Source organism: Erigeron canadensis, chromosome 4, assembly GCF_010389155.1.
Source record: "Erigeron canadensis isolate Cc75 chromosome 4, C_canadensis_v1, whole genome shotgun sequence".
NCBI lineage: Eukaryota > Viridiplantae > Streptophyta > Magnoliopsida > Asterales > Asteraceae > Erigeron > Erigeron canadensis.
The window spans coordinates 32,738,812-32,752,460 of NC_057764.1; the positions used below are offsets into that span (position 1 = coordinate 32,738,812).

The 13,649-nt window shown below is 34.1% G+C and overlaps 3 protein-coding genes across 3 annotated transcripts; all 3 read right to left on the reverse strand.

The window, feature by feature from the left end:
* Positions 1-747: 747 nt before the first annotated feature.
* On the reverse strand, positions 748-1,704 carry LOC122597436 (F-box protein CPR1-like). Its single transcript, XM_043770030.1, has one exon. The coding sequence runs from the start codon at positions 1,702-1,704 to the stop codon at positions 748-750; it is 957 nt and encodes a 318-aa protein (XP_043625965.1).
* A 2,898-nt stretch (positions 1,705-4,602) lies between these two features.
* Positions 4,603-5,202, reverse strand: LOC122597437 (F-box/kelch-repeat protein At3g23880-like). The gene has a single exon (XM_043770031.1). The coding sequence runs from the start codon at positions 5,200-5,202 to the stop codon at positions 4,603-4,605; it is 600 nt and encodes a 199-aa protein (XP_043625966.1).
* A 3,150-nt stretch (positions 5,203-8,352) lies between these two features.
* LOC122595051 (stromal 70 kDa heat shock-related protein, chloroplastic-like) lies at positions 8,353-13,649 on the reverse strand. The gene is made up of 8 exons (XM_043767334.1): positions 12,997-13,649; positions 12,177-12,429; positions 11,630-11,709; positions 11,387-11,529; positions 11,203-11,301; positions 10,492-10,681; positions 9,336-9,734; positions 8,353-8,998 (listed from the first exon to the last, which is right to left on the reverse strand). The coding sequence occupies exons 1-8, from the start codon at positions 13,531-13,533 to the stop codon at positions 8,597-8,599; spliced, it is 2,103 nt and encodes a 700-aa protein (XP_043623269.1). The 5' UTR covers positions 13,534-13,649; the 3' UTR covers positions 8,353-8,596.

Consider the following 13,649-nt stretch of genomic DNA (forward strand, 5'->3'; position numbering starts at 1 on the left):
TAGCATCAAACTGTTGCCTTCATTGCACACATTGGCGGACGTTCCTGTCATCAACTGAGAAATGAAAATGGGAAGGAAGTTAGTGGGTGCCCGATTGTTACGATAGAACAAAAGGAAAAGTAACAGGCATATCATGTCTGTCTGATTAAACAGCAGAAATGGAAACTATATGACGACAATCCCATTTGGAACTGTAAGATATTTTCTTAAGGTCTCGTTAGTCATTATCATCATCTTTAACATAATGATTGAAGGTAAGTAGAATGGAAAGATGTGAAACCAAGCTAAGAATTAAATTTTAGCAGGCTGCAATAAGCAATTCGCATGTAAATGTATACACAATTGAATCAATGATCAATATGCACATATGATGATTGTGTTTAAAAAATATATTTTTAGAAAAGTAAAGATATTCTTAAACAAAGATGAAAATCATTTGGAAAATCTTATTGGAACTTGTAAGATATTATCTTAAAGTCTCATGATGATCATCTGTTAGAAAATCATCTCTTAGAAGAGAAAAGAAATTATGAAAGGAGAAGATTTGATGCATTATGCATGCTTAGTGAGATCATTAATTGATACTAACACAAACTTACCTTTGTGATCAGTATTAGAAGAAAAATCATGATAATTTATAAACATTGACACCAAATCAGAAAGTAGCAATACGTACATAAATAACTTCTTGTTTATAAATAGTATAAGAGTTAAAGAAAGAACCGATGGAAATAACATCATAAGTAATTAGTACCCACCATGCATAAAAGTCGTCCTCCACTTTCTCTTTTGTATCTTGTTAAAATGACAATGGGGAGATACAAGGCTCTGCACAAATTCCGGGGCACTAATATATTCTGGATTTTCGGACAAATGGATATTATAACGTAAGAAGGTCGTGGCTCGACGATAAGATTTTATCTCTAATACTTTCACGTCTTGTATAATTTTCTCATCTGTCTCTTCCCAAGACTGTTTATCATTGTAGTTTTTCAATACCCATACGGGATAACACTTGGATTCATGAAATAGGCATAAACATTCTTCAATAATCCCCAGCTCGGTACGATAAGTAACCTTACATGCGTTATCAGTTGGTGTGGGAATTTCTTCAAATTCCTCGGTGGATAAATGAAAAGAAAGTATTACTGTATTGTAATTTTGATCACGCATCAGCCAGTGAAGTGCCCCATTGCATAAGATACCAGCACACCCTCGATCAAATGCACATTCCAGTTTTCCTCCGTAATCAACAATTCTCTGATCATTTGATTTCAAAGATAACAAACCAAATTTCTTCCTAACTTTGCCAATAATAACTTTGTAATCACCTGAGGATGAATCATAACCAAAGCCATAAAGATCTGGTTTCGGATCACGATGATGACTGCTAAGGTAGGGGTGTCTCACGATTTTCCGCTCTCTTGTACAGGGATTGAGTACACAAAGTTTAGGGCCGGAATTAAATATGCATACAAGGCCATTGGAAGAACCAACCAGATTATTATACCCATCATCCCCTATACTGATCCTCGTACGTTGAGTGGTATTATTATAATTATGTTTCAGATGGGAGTTGATAAAACCAGAACTAGAGATGACAGAAAACCATGACTTACAAACGCTCTTGCACTGTATAATATCCTTCACTTCCAATCTTAAGAATATCTTCTCAAGGATATCGTCAGGGACAACCTCTGCCATCTGAATATAATTAAGCAAAACAGATGAATTTTGTGATTTTAATCGATAAAACTTTCAGTTCTTAATTTCTCTTCCAACGACTTAATTGGTGGTGATCAGGTAATTGGTTTTTATGTTACGGTTTCTAAAACCTATATATATATATATATGATATATGATATGATAACTCTGCAGGCCTTATAGGACACGGCTTCCAACTTTTATTGGCCCATAATCTATACCAAATCCACTTTTCAACTTTCAACATTCAATTTCAACAATGTACACGTAATAATACATGATGTACCATATATCAATGCTTATCAATGCATACAACTTTCTATCTCCTCCATAAATCATTTTATTCTTCTAATTCTTTCAAAATATTTTATCTCAAAAACCGTACATCGATTAATTATAAAAATTATATGGGTGTTCTTAAAATTTTATGCTCTTTCATTAGAGATGTCATTCGATATACTTTCGACGAATTTTTAAATCCGAGGATGGAGCCCGGCTAAGACATTTGGCTATGACACTCTTTGACATATCACCTCCTATAACCTATCACACTCTATGACCTATCACCCTCATCATTTTACCGTTGCAACGCGCGGGTACTTGCTCTCGTCTGTAAAAAAGAAAAAAAAGTTTTAACACTTGCAGCTCAGCTATACAGCCCATCAGTTAGGCCCACTGGAAAGAGTAGTCGTTGGATCTTTTGTAACGGCCCAATAATTTAATTAGTTCATCACAATATACAACTTTTACAACTATTGTCTAAGTTAATGCATAATTTTGCTGTTAAATCAAAAGTTATGGTAAGTAAACTCCTAGCTCAGTTGATTTGGAAGGAAAGGAAGAGCAGACTATATAAACTGATAAGCAGGCTTAAAGATAATGCGAGGGATCAAATTGAGGATGTGATAAAGTGCAAGTTTTGATTAGATTAAAGTTATGGTAAGTAAACTCCTAGCTCAATGGGTAATGCTTGATGGAGTGGGATAAAGAGGCCTAGAAGTGTATATCTTGATGGAGTTCTACTTCAATTGTTAACGGAGTGCTGGTGGATATGAAGACTAAGCAGTGGATTTGGAAGGCCATTGGTGATGCTGAAAAGATCGTAGCATATAGAATGTTTTACACATAGATTGTGTTAGAATTGTTATTGTATTTTTAAAAAAAATTTGTATAGAAATATAGAACAGGCTTTGTCCTGCCTGTATTATTGGCTCGAGTCTTGTTAGTGCTAGGCATATCTTTTAGTTTTTTAAAAAAAGTGTGAATTATTCGTAAATATCGAGAGGTTTTGCATATGATGTCTTGACCTCTAGAGAACACTCTTGCTAAAAACACGCAGTCTTTACAAGTGATATCATCACAAACACAGAGAGTCAAAACAGATTCCCGAGTTCTCGAACCGGGGATCCTTCCGGTTTGAATTATTAATTTCCACAATATTTTATTTTCAATTCGTTTCTGTTTGTTGACTTTGTTCTATTCTCATATATCTATCACTATTTTCATTTTATTTACACTATTTTCCTTGTATTTATCACTGTTTTATATATTCTTAAGCTAGATTTAGTTCCCGTGTTAACACACAGACATCACTAGGTAAAATTACGTTGTTATTCTATCATACTTGACAAATGATTAGGTAAAAAATAAACTAATGGATAACTTTATATACATCACACTTGCAATAGTTGCGGCCCTTTTGTCTTTCCTTTTCAAGTTATGTCAAAAGAAGAAACAAGAGTTTGAACTTGGTCTTCGTGATTGAGTTGGTTCGATCAAGGTACAAATACTGATGGACTGAATTTCTAGATTCATTAGCAGAATATATATGAATTTTTTGATTTGTCGCAACTGTTTGGTCAATAACTACAGTATTTCTTAGTAATGAAAATAAGAAATTGTAAAATAGGATCATGTTATTGCAATTGCATGCTGCTGCTCAGCGTTAAAGGTGGCAAGATGGGTGGGTTGGGTAACAGTTTGAGTTTAAATGGATCAAAATAGACTGGGTTGTTTAAGGTTGACCCACAAACTATGTATTGTCCCCTAAATCAATAGCTAATGAAGTTTACTTTGCATTCGATGTGTGCTGTGTGCATCAAAAATAGACTTTTTTCGACTTTCAACCCGTTTCCCCTTTAAGATAAAACAGAACTTGCATCGACCCGTTTATATCTAAATGACTTGAAACTACCACTGTAACTCAACATCATACGATATAAATAGTTTTGATAGCATGTTTCAGCTAAACATGACAATTTGTCATCAAAGGAAGTAGAAATTCTTCATGGGTTATGCATGCTGTAGCACTTTATTTTTCCCTCTTTGCTGGTTTATGGGCATAAAAATCATTAATTACCAGCAGGGAGTATTTGGCAATAACATGTGCCTGTCATGACACAGAGGGTAACAGTATCGATACCGCATGATGAGGAGATCTTAAAGTTCTCACTATATCTGGTATAATTTGTATCGATATGACAAAAGTTGTACATACTCATCATTCTTCCTTTGTTCGAGATGTAGTGGTTTTTTCATGTTCTTTCTTCCTGTTTATGTTTATTGGTGGATGGAACTGTATGATAATTTCTTAACGTCTCATTATCACCATCAACTTTAATATAACGATTGAAGTAATGAAGGATAGTAATATGTGAAACCGCGCTAAGATTAAGCAATTGGAAATTCTCAAATAAATGCATACACAGTTGGCTCAACTGATTAAGAAAAATGATCAATATGCATACACAGTGGGGCACCAATAGATATTTGAGCCTCAGACAAAGGCAAATTACGACGGAAGAAGGTCTTGCTTTGATAATAAGACTTCAGCTGTAATACTTTTAAGGTGTGTGCAATAATATCCTTATCCCATCGGGGAAGATGCGGTATCAATTCTCAAGATTGTGTATCATTGTAGTTTTTCATTGCCCATTTGGGTTGGTCACATGAGGATTCATCAAATATACACAAACATTCTTCAACAATCCCCAGCCGGGTACGATCAGTAACCTTGCATTTGTGATCAGCTGGAATGGGAATTTCTTTGAATTCATCTTTAGATAAATGAAAAGAAAGTATGTGTTGTACTGGATTCATGTTTTGATCAGCCATAAGCCAGTAAAGTGCCCCATTACATAAGATACCAGCAGAGTTATAAGCAATAGTAATGTGGAAGTCTCCAACGACTTTACAAACATTTGAGTTCAAAGATAACAAGTATAAGCGTATCAAATTCCTCAAAGGTTGACTTACAAGAACCTTGTAATCATCCGAGGATGGATCATAACCAAAACCATTAAGATATGGAATCCTATGTAGCATCCAATATTTTTGAAAGACAGGAAAGTCCATGTTTTCCAGGGTAATCAGCTCTTTAGTACAGGGATTGAGTACACAAAGTTTAAAATCGGAAGTAAACATGCATACAAGCCCATTGCAAGAACCAACCAGATAATTATCCCTACAAATATTATCAATTTTCCAATCATCTTGCATTATGATCCTCCCAACGGTGTTACTATTATGTTTCAGATGGGAGTTAACAAAAGCAGAACATGAGATAGATCTAGTAATGAAAGAATACCATGACTTACAAACGCTCGGAAAATATCCTTCACGGCCAATCTTACGAGTATCTGCTCCAGGATATCATCAAACACGACATCTTCCATCGAAACCTGAGCTACTTAATTTATTATCTCTCTATATATGGGTTTTCTCGTAGGACATTTCTCTGCTTTATTCTTAGGTGTCATTCTCTAATAATTTTAATGTTTTTTTTAGATATATTGGCATTTAGATGTATATTTTTTAATGTTCATGTGGCACTTCATTTGTCACGTTAACATTTTTTTTTAATTAATCTTAAATAGCAAATAAAAAAGCCAAATACAAAATTAGAACTCTTGATTTCTAACTTTTAATATTATGCACAAACCATTTGATCTAACTTAATATTTGTTTATATTTTGCAAACTACGGTAGATATTCATTGAATATTAAAACTATAAAAAGACATTGATAATATATTGTCGATCTTTGTAACTTATCTCTTTCTATTTTCCTTTGTATTTAAATATCTTTATACGTGGAATATAATATACTTTAATATAATATAAAAATAGATTATATTGATAATTACATCTAATATTCTAACCGATTATATTATCAATGTTAAATTAGATATTTACTTTATCAATTTCACATATATATTTTTGATATTTAAATCTATAATTGTAATTTATATTCATATAACTAAGATTTCGTATTTTGATTATATATGAGCGCAAAGATGTTTATATATGCTTTAGAACACGTCTTTTTATTAATTCAATGATAATTATTATTGTGCCGTCTAAAAAAATATAAAATATAAATAATGATCATTGTTTTAAATGAGATTGTTTTTTATATTATATTTAATATATATATATATATATAGATCATAGAAAAAGAATTTTATGATTTATAAATATTTACATTTCATTAATCATGTTTTAACATATTTAATAAGTATATATTATATATTTACGAGCATAGTGTCTGCGCGTTACGTCGGCTAAAAGGGGATGACAATATAAAATGGAGGCAGTGGTGGAGATCGAGGGAGGCGGTGGAGAAGAAGGGCGGCGATAGAGGATGATAGAAGGTTGATGAGATTGTGTAATGATTAGAGAGAATGATGGAAATAAGGGTATATAATGGTTTATGTTTAAGTAGGGGTATTTTGGGAAAAAAATTGATGAATTTTAAGAGATTCAATACTTTTTATAAGAGAATATAGATAAATTATAATTTTATTATTTACACCATTTGTAAATTGACTATTTTTTATATTATCATAAACTAATATTCTTTCTAATACTTACTAAACAACTATCTATTTCATTAAATACTTTTTCTAATGCTATATATTTTTCCTAATACTAAACCACATAATGATTATTAATACATTTATACGGGGTAAGCCGAGGGGCATCCAATTATAGTACCGGGACTAGGTTCCCTCATTAATTTTTTTTAGATAATACAATTATACAAGTAGTATATAATAACTTTAGTGTCATTATAACTTTATAAGAACTATAACTTTAGTGTCATTATAACTTTATAAGAACTATATAACTTAATTAATTTAGTGTATAATATATGTTTGTTCTATTTTGACCCCTCCAAAAAAAATTTGAAGTTCCGCCACTAGACAACTATACAGCCCATCAATTAGGCCCATCAGCGAGACTGGGAGGGTCGTCCTCGGGTGTGTCTTGAATTTTGACCGTTACAAATAATAATAATAATAATAATAATAATAATAATAAAAACAGAGGGGCCCACATCACAACGACAACTTTTTCTCTCTTCCCCGATTTCTTTTCCTCTTTTCTTTCTTTCTTCCTATATAAGTTCTCTGTTTCTTTTTCTTTTCTTTTATTCTTTTTATTATTTTTCTAGCAAAAACACACATATTACATATAAAACATGGCAAATATATCTTTGATGTTAAAATAATAATAAAAAAAAAAGTAACTGCTCAGTGCCGCCTTCCGCGGGTTTGGAGCCTCAATACCTCGACGATGTATGGGGGATGTTAAGATGTAGGCAGACCTTACCTCTACCTAAGTAGAGAGGCTGCTTCCAGTTTCTACCTAAATGGTAGAAAAGGCCCTCCAACCTGATCTTTGATGTTAAAATGGCGATGCAAAATCACATGCTCAATGACGCCATACACTAATCTGCTCAATGACGCCATACACTGATCTGAAGTAAACAATATGATTCAGAGCGTAACTGATAACAAGGCAGCTTACATGGCAGAAATCGAACGAATTGAAGCTGTTGGTCGGATTCGTAGCGCCGCCGAAAATAAGTATTTTATATATATCTTCTAGGGAAGATCAATTGGCTCGATCAGATTATTTTCCAGCTTACCGCTGCCTCTTCCACGTTGACAACCACGCTAGACCACGCAAAATTCTGGCAAAGCGGTGCTGGTGGTGGTCGACATGTGGATTTTTGAATTTTTGAAACAATATAAGTTCTAACTCAACGTTAAAGTATATGGTGTATATCTATACTATATTATAAAGCAAATTCACTTTTCAACTTTCAACATTCAATTCAACAATATACACATATTAATGCATAATGTACCATAACTTTATCTCTCTTCCATAAATCATTTAATTCCTCTAATTTTTCAAAATCTTTTATCTCAAAAACCGTATATCGATAAATTATAAAAATTATATGGGTGTTCTTAAAATTTCATGTTCTTTCATTAGAGATGTCATTTGATATACTTTCGACAAATTTTTAAATCCGAATGTGGAGCCCGTACGACTAAGGCATTTGACTATGACACTTTATGACATATAACCTCCTGTGACCTATCACACTTTAGGACCTATCACCCTCATCATTTTACCGGCACAACGCACGGGTACTTGCTCATGTATAAAAATATATATATATATATATATATATGAAGTCGGGTTTTAGAGCTTTCAAAAAGCACAGATAATGCTTTACAAATAGGCTTCAACAAATCAAGCGAACAGATTCTCCAAGACAAAAGGAGTTGAAATATCTTTAAAGGGTATTCATGTTTAATTGAAAAGGTTCAACTTCACAAGAACAAAACCAAAATAGACCAAAATCCATGGCATAAATATCCTCAAAGGAGCAAAAATTACATTAAGATCAATGCACCAAGACTCGTTAAAGTTCTACCTATTATAAATTCTATTGCTATAAAGTACTTTTTCAAGCTCTAAAGCAGGATGTGGAATACAAAGGAAAAAAATGAAGCAGTCCACGATAAACCATTATACACAACTTCAATGAGAATTACCATGCCAAAATATCATTTCGACTATATGTATCGGTTAAATCACTTGCTGTCAGTGAAATCGGCATCAATGACATCACCTTCAGGTCCCTTACCTGATGATTCAGAAGACTCGGCACCTGGGGCTTCACCAGGTGAGGGTCCAGCACCTGGTGCACCAGGCTGGTTGTATAGTGACTGACCAAGCTGCATAACTTCTTGGTTAAGGGCAGCCATGGCATCTTTTATAGTCTGTGTTGACCCACCAGTTATTGCCTCCTTGAGCAAATTGAGTTTTTCCTCAACCTTCTCTTTAACAGGGACGGGAACCTTTTCTCCCAATTCTTTCAACTGTTTCTCTGTCTGGTAAACCACTGAATCTGCTTGGTTCTTTGTGTCTATGGCATCTCGTTTTTCCTTGTCTTCTTTTGCAAACTTCTCAGCCTCGTTGACCATTCTTTGTACCTGTTGATTATGAAAAGTTACAAGATAGTATCAAGTTATTTACTAGTATAAGGAAAAGGAAGACCTGGCAATATAGAAACATGTAAATTAATATTGTAATCAAACTCGGTCAAATGTACAAAATTAACTAATAATAAAAAGTAAAAACGGGACATATATAACTAGCTAAAAACATATGGGTCTAATGTCAAAAGTTAGTTGAATAAACATGTTAAAAATTAGCTGGTTATACCTCATTAAAATTTAACTACTTTAAGTCATTTAACAAAACCAGTTTTGAACAGTTACCAAACCTGCCATCTTTTCATCTCTAAAAATAATAGATTAACATACATACCTCATCATTAGGCAATGTGCTAGCACCAGTAATGGTAATATCTTGCTTCTTTCCTGTGCCTTTATCAAGGGCGGTGACAGACAGGATACCATTCGCATCAATGTCAAATTTGACCTCAACCTGTGGAACTCCACGTGGAGCAGGAGGGATTCCATCTAGTCGGAAGCTGCCAAGAGATTTGTTGTCTCTAACAAATTCTCTCTCACCTTGAAGAACATTAATTTCAACACTCGTCTGCCCATCAGCAGCTGTTGAGAAAACCTCTGATTTTGAAGTAGGAAGAGTCGTGTTTCTAGGTATAATCTTCGTCATCACACCACCAAGGGTTTCTAGTCCAATGGACAACGGTGTCACATCAAGTAGAACAATGTCACTCACATCTCCAGCTAAAACACCAGCCTAGAAATGGACAAATATCCGAAGATCTTTATCAACATACCAAGTGTTGCGCAGACTGTAAATATTTCAGAAAATTTGTCTTTTTTGATCATTTTATCTATTAGCTCCTTGAATGATTAGAGTTTTTCAAACACTCAAAAAACTGGCTATTTCATTTCAAGCAGCAAAAGCACATCCAAAAAATATCGTATGCATTACAACTAAGGGTGTGTTTCTTTGGGATGGTTTTAGTATGAATTTTAGGTTTTACCATGATGACAAATATTTGTAGAGTTGTGATTGGTTTGAAAATAGGTAGTATACCCATCATAATACACTTTTTGGAGTGCTGGCAAAATTGGTGGCTTTAAAAATATGACTGAACAAAAGATTCCAATTTCATATATCTCTTTTTCTCTATCTGTAACTTTGCTTTCCATACCTCACTTTTTCTAAATTTTGTTGTTATATTTCATCTTTCTAATTAGTTTTTTGTACATCTTATAATGGGAACTATGATCATATAATAATTCATAGAATAAATAATATTTCCAATAACCATCATTCTTTCCAAGTCTTCTGTTTCAAACCTATACTCATTACTAAACCCAACTACATACCAAACGCACCTTGAGTATCTGATTCTAATTATTACACATCAAGGCCACTTTTAAAATGCTTATATCCAAACGCCTCCTCGGAGCAAATTCAACTTTTACATTTATTCATACAAGATGATAAAAGAAACAAGAAGACAAATAAAGGAAAAAGGATATACCTGAACTGCAGCTCCTAGAGCAACGACTTCATCGGGATTTACAGTAACATTTGGTTCCTTTCCAGTCAAACTCTTAACAACTTCCTGAACAGCTGGAATACGTGTTGAACCTCCAACAAGTATCACTTCATCTAGGTCCTTAAACGATAGCTTTGCATCTCTCAGGGAATTTTCAACTGGTTTTTTAAGCCTGAAATAAAAACACAAACTTAACAGTTCATCATCATTTATCTTTAAACCGCTTGGATTATTGGAAAGAACATATAATAATAATTCACCAATCAGACAATCTTTCAAGATACAGGATATAAGACAAACAAAATGGGTAACATGTCGATAAGTAATATCCTGTATTGACTAGGTCTGGTTGGCCCAGAACATCCTGTATAAATAATTAGCGTGTTAGTCTGTTGGACTTGATTGAAAAAATACTACACTATGTCTGGAATTATTAGTAGTAAATGTATAGATAAAAAGGATTCAAAGATTAACAAAAAACAATTTGGGTCACTTTTGACTAATTTCATTTTAAACTGGAACTCTTTAACATGCTCAGTTGACCTATTGAACATAAAATTAATATTGCTTATACCCATTCATAAGTAACTGAATCGAAGTCACAGGCTCCAACTACTACAAGTAAAAGGCATAAACAAGCATAAACGGTTTATCAGCAAGAGATACTGTTCATCAAGTCAGAGATATATATACCTATCAAGTAGATCTGAGCATAGTTCTTCAAACTTCGCCCTTGTAAGAGTGGTATCAATGTGTTTGGGGCCATCATTTGTGGCTGTGATAAAAGGCAGGCTAGGAAAAAAAGAAACCATAAATGAGTACTTTCCTCCGACAAAAGTAGATTAAACAAGCGCAGTTTTTCAAATAATCCATATACCTAATATTTGCTTGGGTCAACGTCGAAAGTTCCATCTTAGCCTTTTCGGCAGTCTCAGTCAAACGTTGTAAAGCTTGCTTGTCCTTTAGTAGCTCTATGCCCTCATCTTTCTTGAAGCTTGCAGCAAGCCAATCAACTATTCTCTATATGAATGTATAAAGTAGAAATAAATTTAAGGATAACCTGAAATACAATAAAAAACAACATACAGAGGAATGTCAATTTATCTAAAAGAATACCAACCTTATCAAAATCATCACCACCCAGATGTGTGTCTCCAGAAGTAGAAAGCACCTCAAAAACTCCATCACCAACCTCAAGAACTACAGTCGGCAAAATGATATACACACATTAAAAAACATATCTAATAGCAACTGTAAACAAGTAAAGATAAATGACCTATGCAAATGAGACTTCAATTGAATAGACCTAAACAACCAAACTCGAGATAATCAGATATTCAAACCAAAAGAATTCTTTTGGATGAAAAAGATACCTTTATCCTACACAGAATCAAGAGGACTTGTATGAGTTTAAGTTGATGTAATACACAAAATTTACGTGCACATATCTAAAAACATAATCGTAAATGACAAAGCTCAGGACATGAAAGCATGTACTTACTAGCAAAGCTAAAACTATACATTTCATGCTAGATAATAAGTGAACATAGTAAAAGATAAAAGTAATTAGCAGCAGAACTTTAGCATAGTTATACAGCAGCTTAACCTTAAATTCACAAAAACAGTATAAAGGAAATACTTTTTAGGACTATCCCAACTCCCCTCACCTGAAACATCAAAAGTACCACCACCAAGATCAAACACCAATATTGTCTCGTTATTCTTTCTTTCAAAACCATAAGCCAATGAGGCAGCGGTAGGTTCATTGATTATCCGAAGAACTTCCAGCCCCGCTATTCTCCCTGCATCTTTGGTAGCTGTTCTTTGAGAATCATTAAAATACGCAGGAACAGTCACGACAGCTTTTGTAACCTTATCATTCAAAAACTTGGATGCATCGTCCACAAGCTTCCTCAACACCTAATCATCAACAGAATAAAAAAAATACACCAATTCAATACAATCAAACCAATAACATGATTATCACTTCATTTCAGTCAATATACATATAGGGTCAGTTATAGAAGAACAAGTTTATGTCAAAAAAACGTAAATAACCGATACGTAGCGGCTGAGTTCGAAATATAATTCATGACTATACCCTCTCTTTTTAACTTGCCTTTCTAATGTCGGGAACGAACTACTCATTTCCACTTGATTCAAAAGTAACCAATTTACATGTTGCAACTGAAGAATTTACATATGTCTTAAAAGGTAATTACTTTTACTTGGTTCTCAAACCTTTTAGTTAAAAAATATGTCAAACTTTTAGTTAAAAGGTAATTACTTTTACTTGGTTCTCAAACCTTAACTATCCTCACTCGTGAAAAAACACATAATTTCGTAGTTATCCCAATTCTCAACCTTTTTGTAGTTGTCATAATAACATTTCACAGCAAATCCATACACAACATTCACCAATTGAAAACAACATATCATATCAAAATTCAATCGATATATAGATACAGAAAAATAGGATAGATATACCTGAGCTGAAATTTCTTCAGCAGCAAACTGTTTGCCAATAGCAGGACAATCAAGCTTGACATTCCCATTCTCATCTCGAATAACCGTATACGAAACCTGTTTAGATTCCTCATCAACTTCACTCATCTTCCTCCCAATAAACCTCTTCACACTAAAAAAAGTATTCTCAGGATTCACAACCGCCTGTCTTTTAGCAATCTGTCCAACTAACCTATCGCCGGTTTTCGTATACGCAACGACGGACGGCGTCGTCCGCTGTCCTTCCGCATTCGTAACGATAACCGGCTTACCTCCTTCCATAGCGCCAACGGCTGAATTAGTTGTGCCGAGGTCAATTCCGACGACTTTCTCCGCCACGACACGGAGAGGGCGGGTGGTTTTGAGGGTGGTTTTTGTGGTGGATTTGAGTTTGAGGGTTTGAGAAAATGAAACGGAGGAGCGTAGGCCGTGAGAGAATAAGACTTGTTTTGAGGTTCGAGGGGAGGAGGTGAAGCCGAGTGGGTGGATTTGAGCGACTGATGATGATGATGACGCCATTTTCCGGTGGTTGAGATTAGAGATAGAAAATGGTGGCTCAAGTTCAGCTCAGCCGCTTAAACCCTAGGGGAAAATGAGAAATTGGGAGAAGAGGAATGGAAAATGAGAATTTGGGA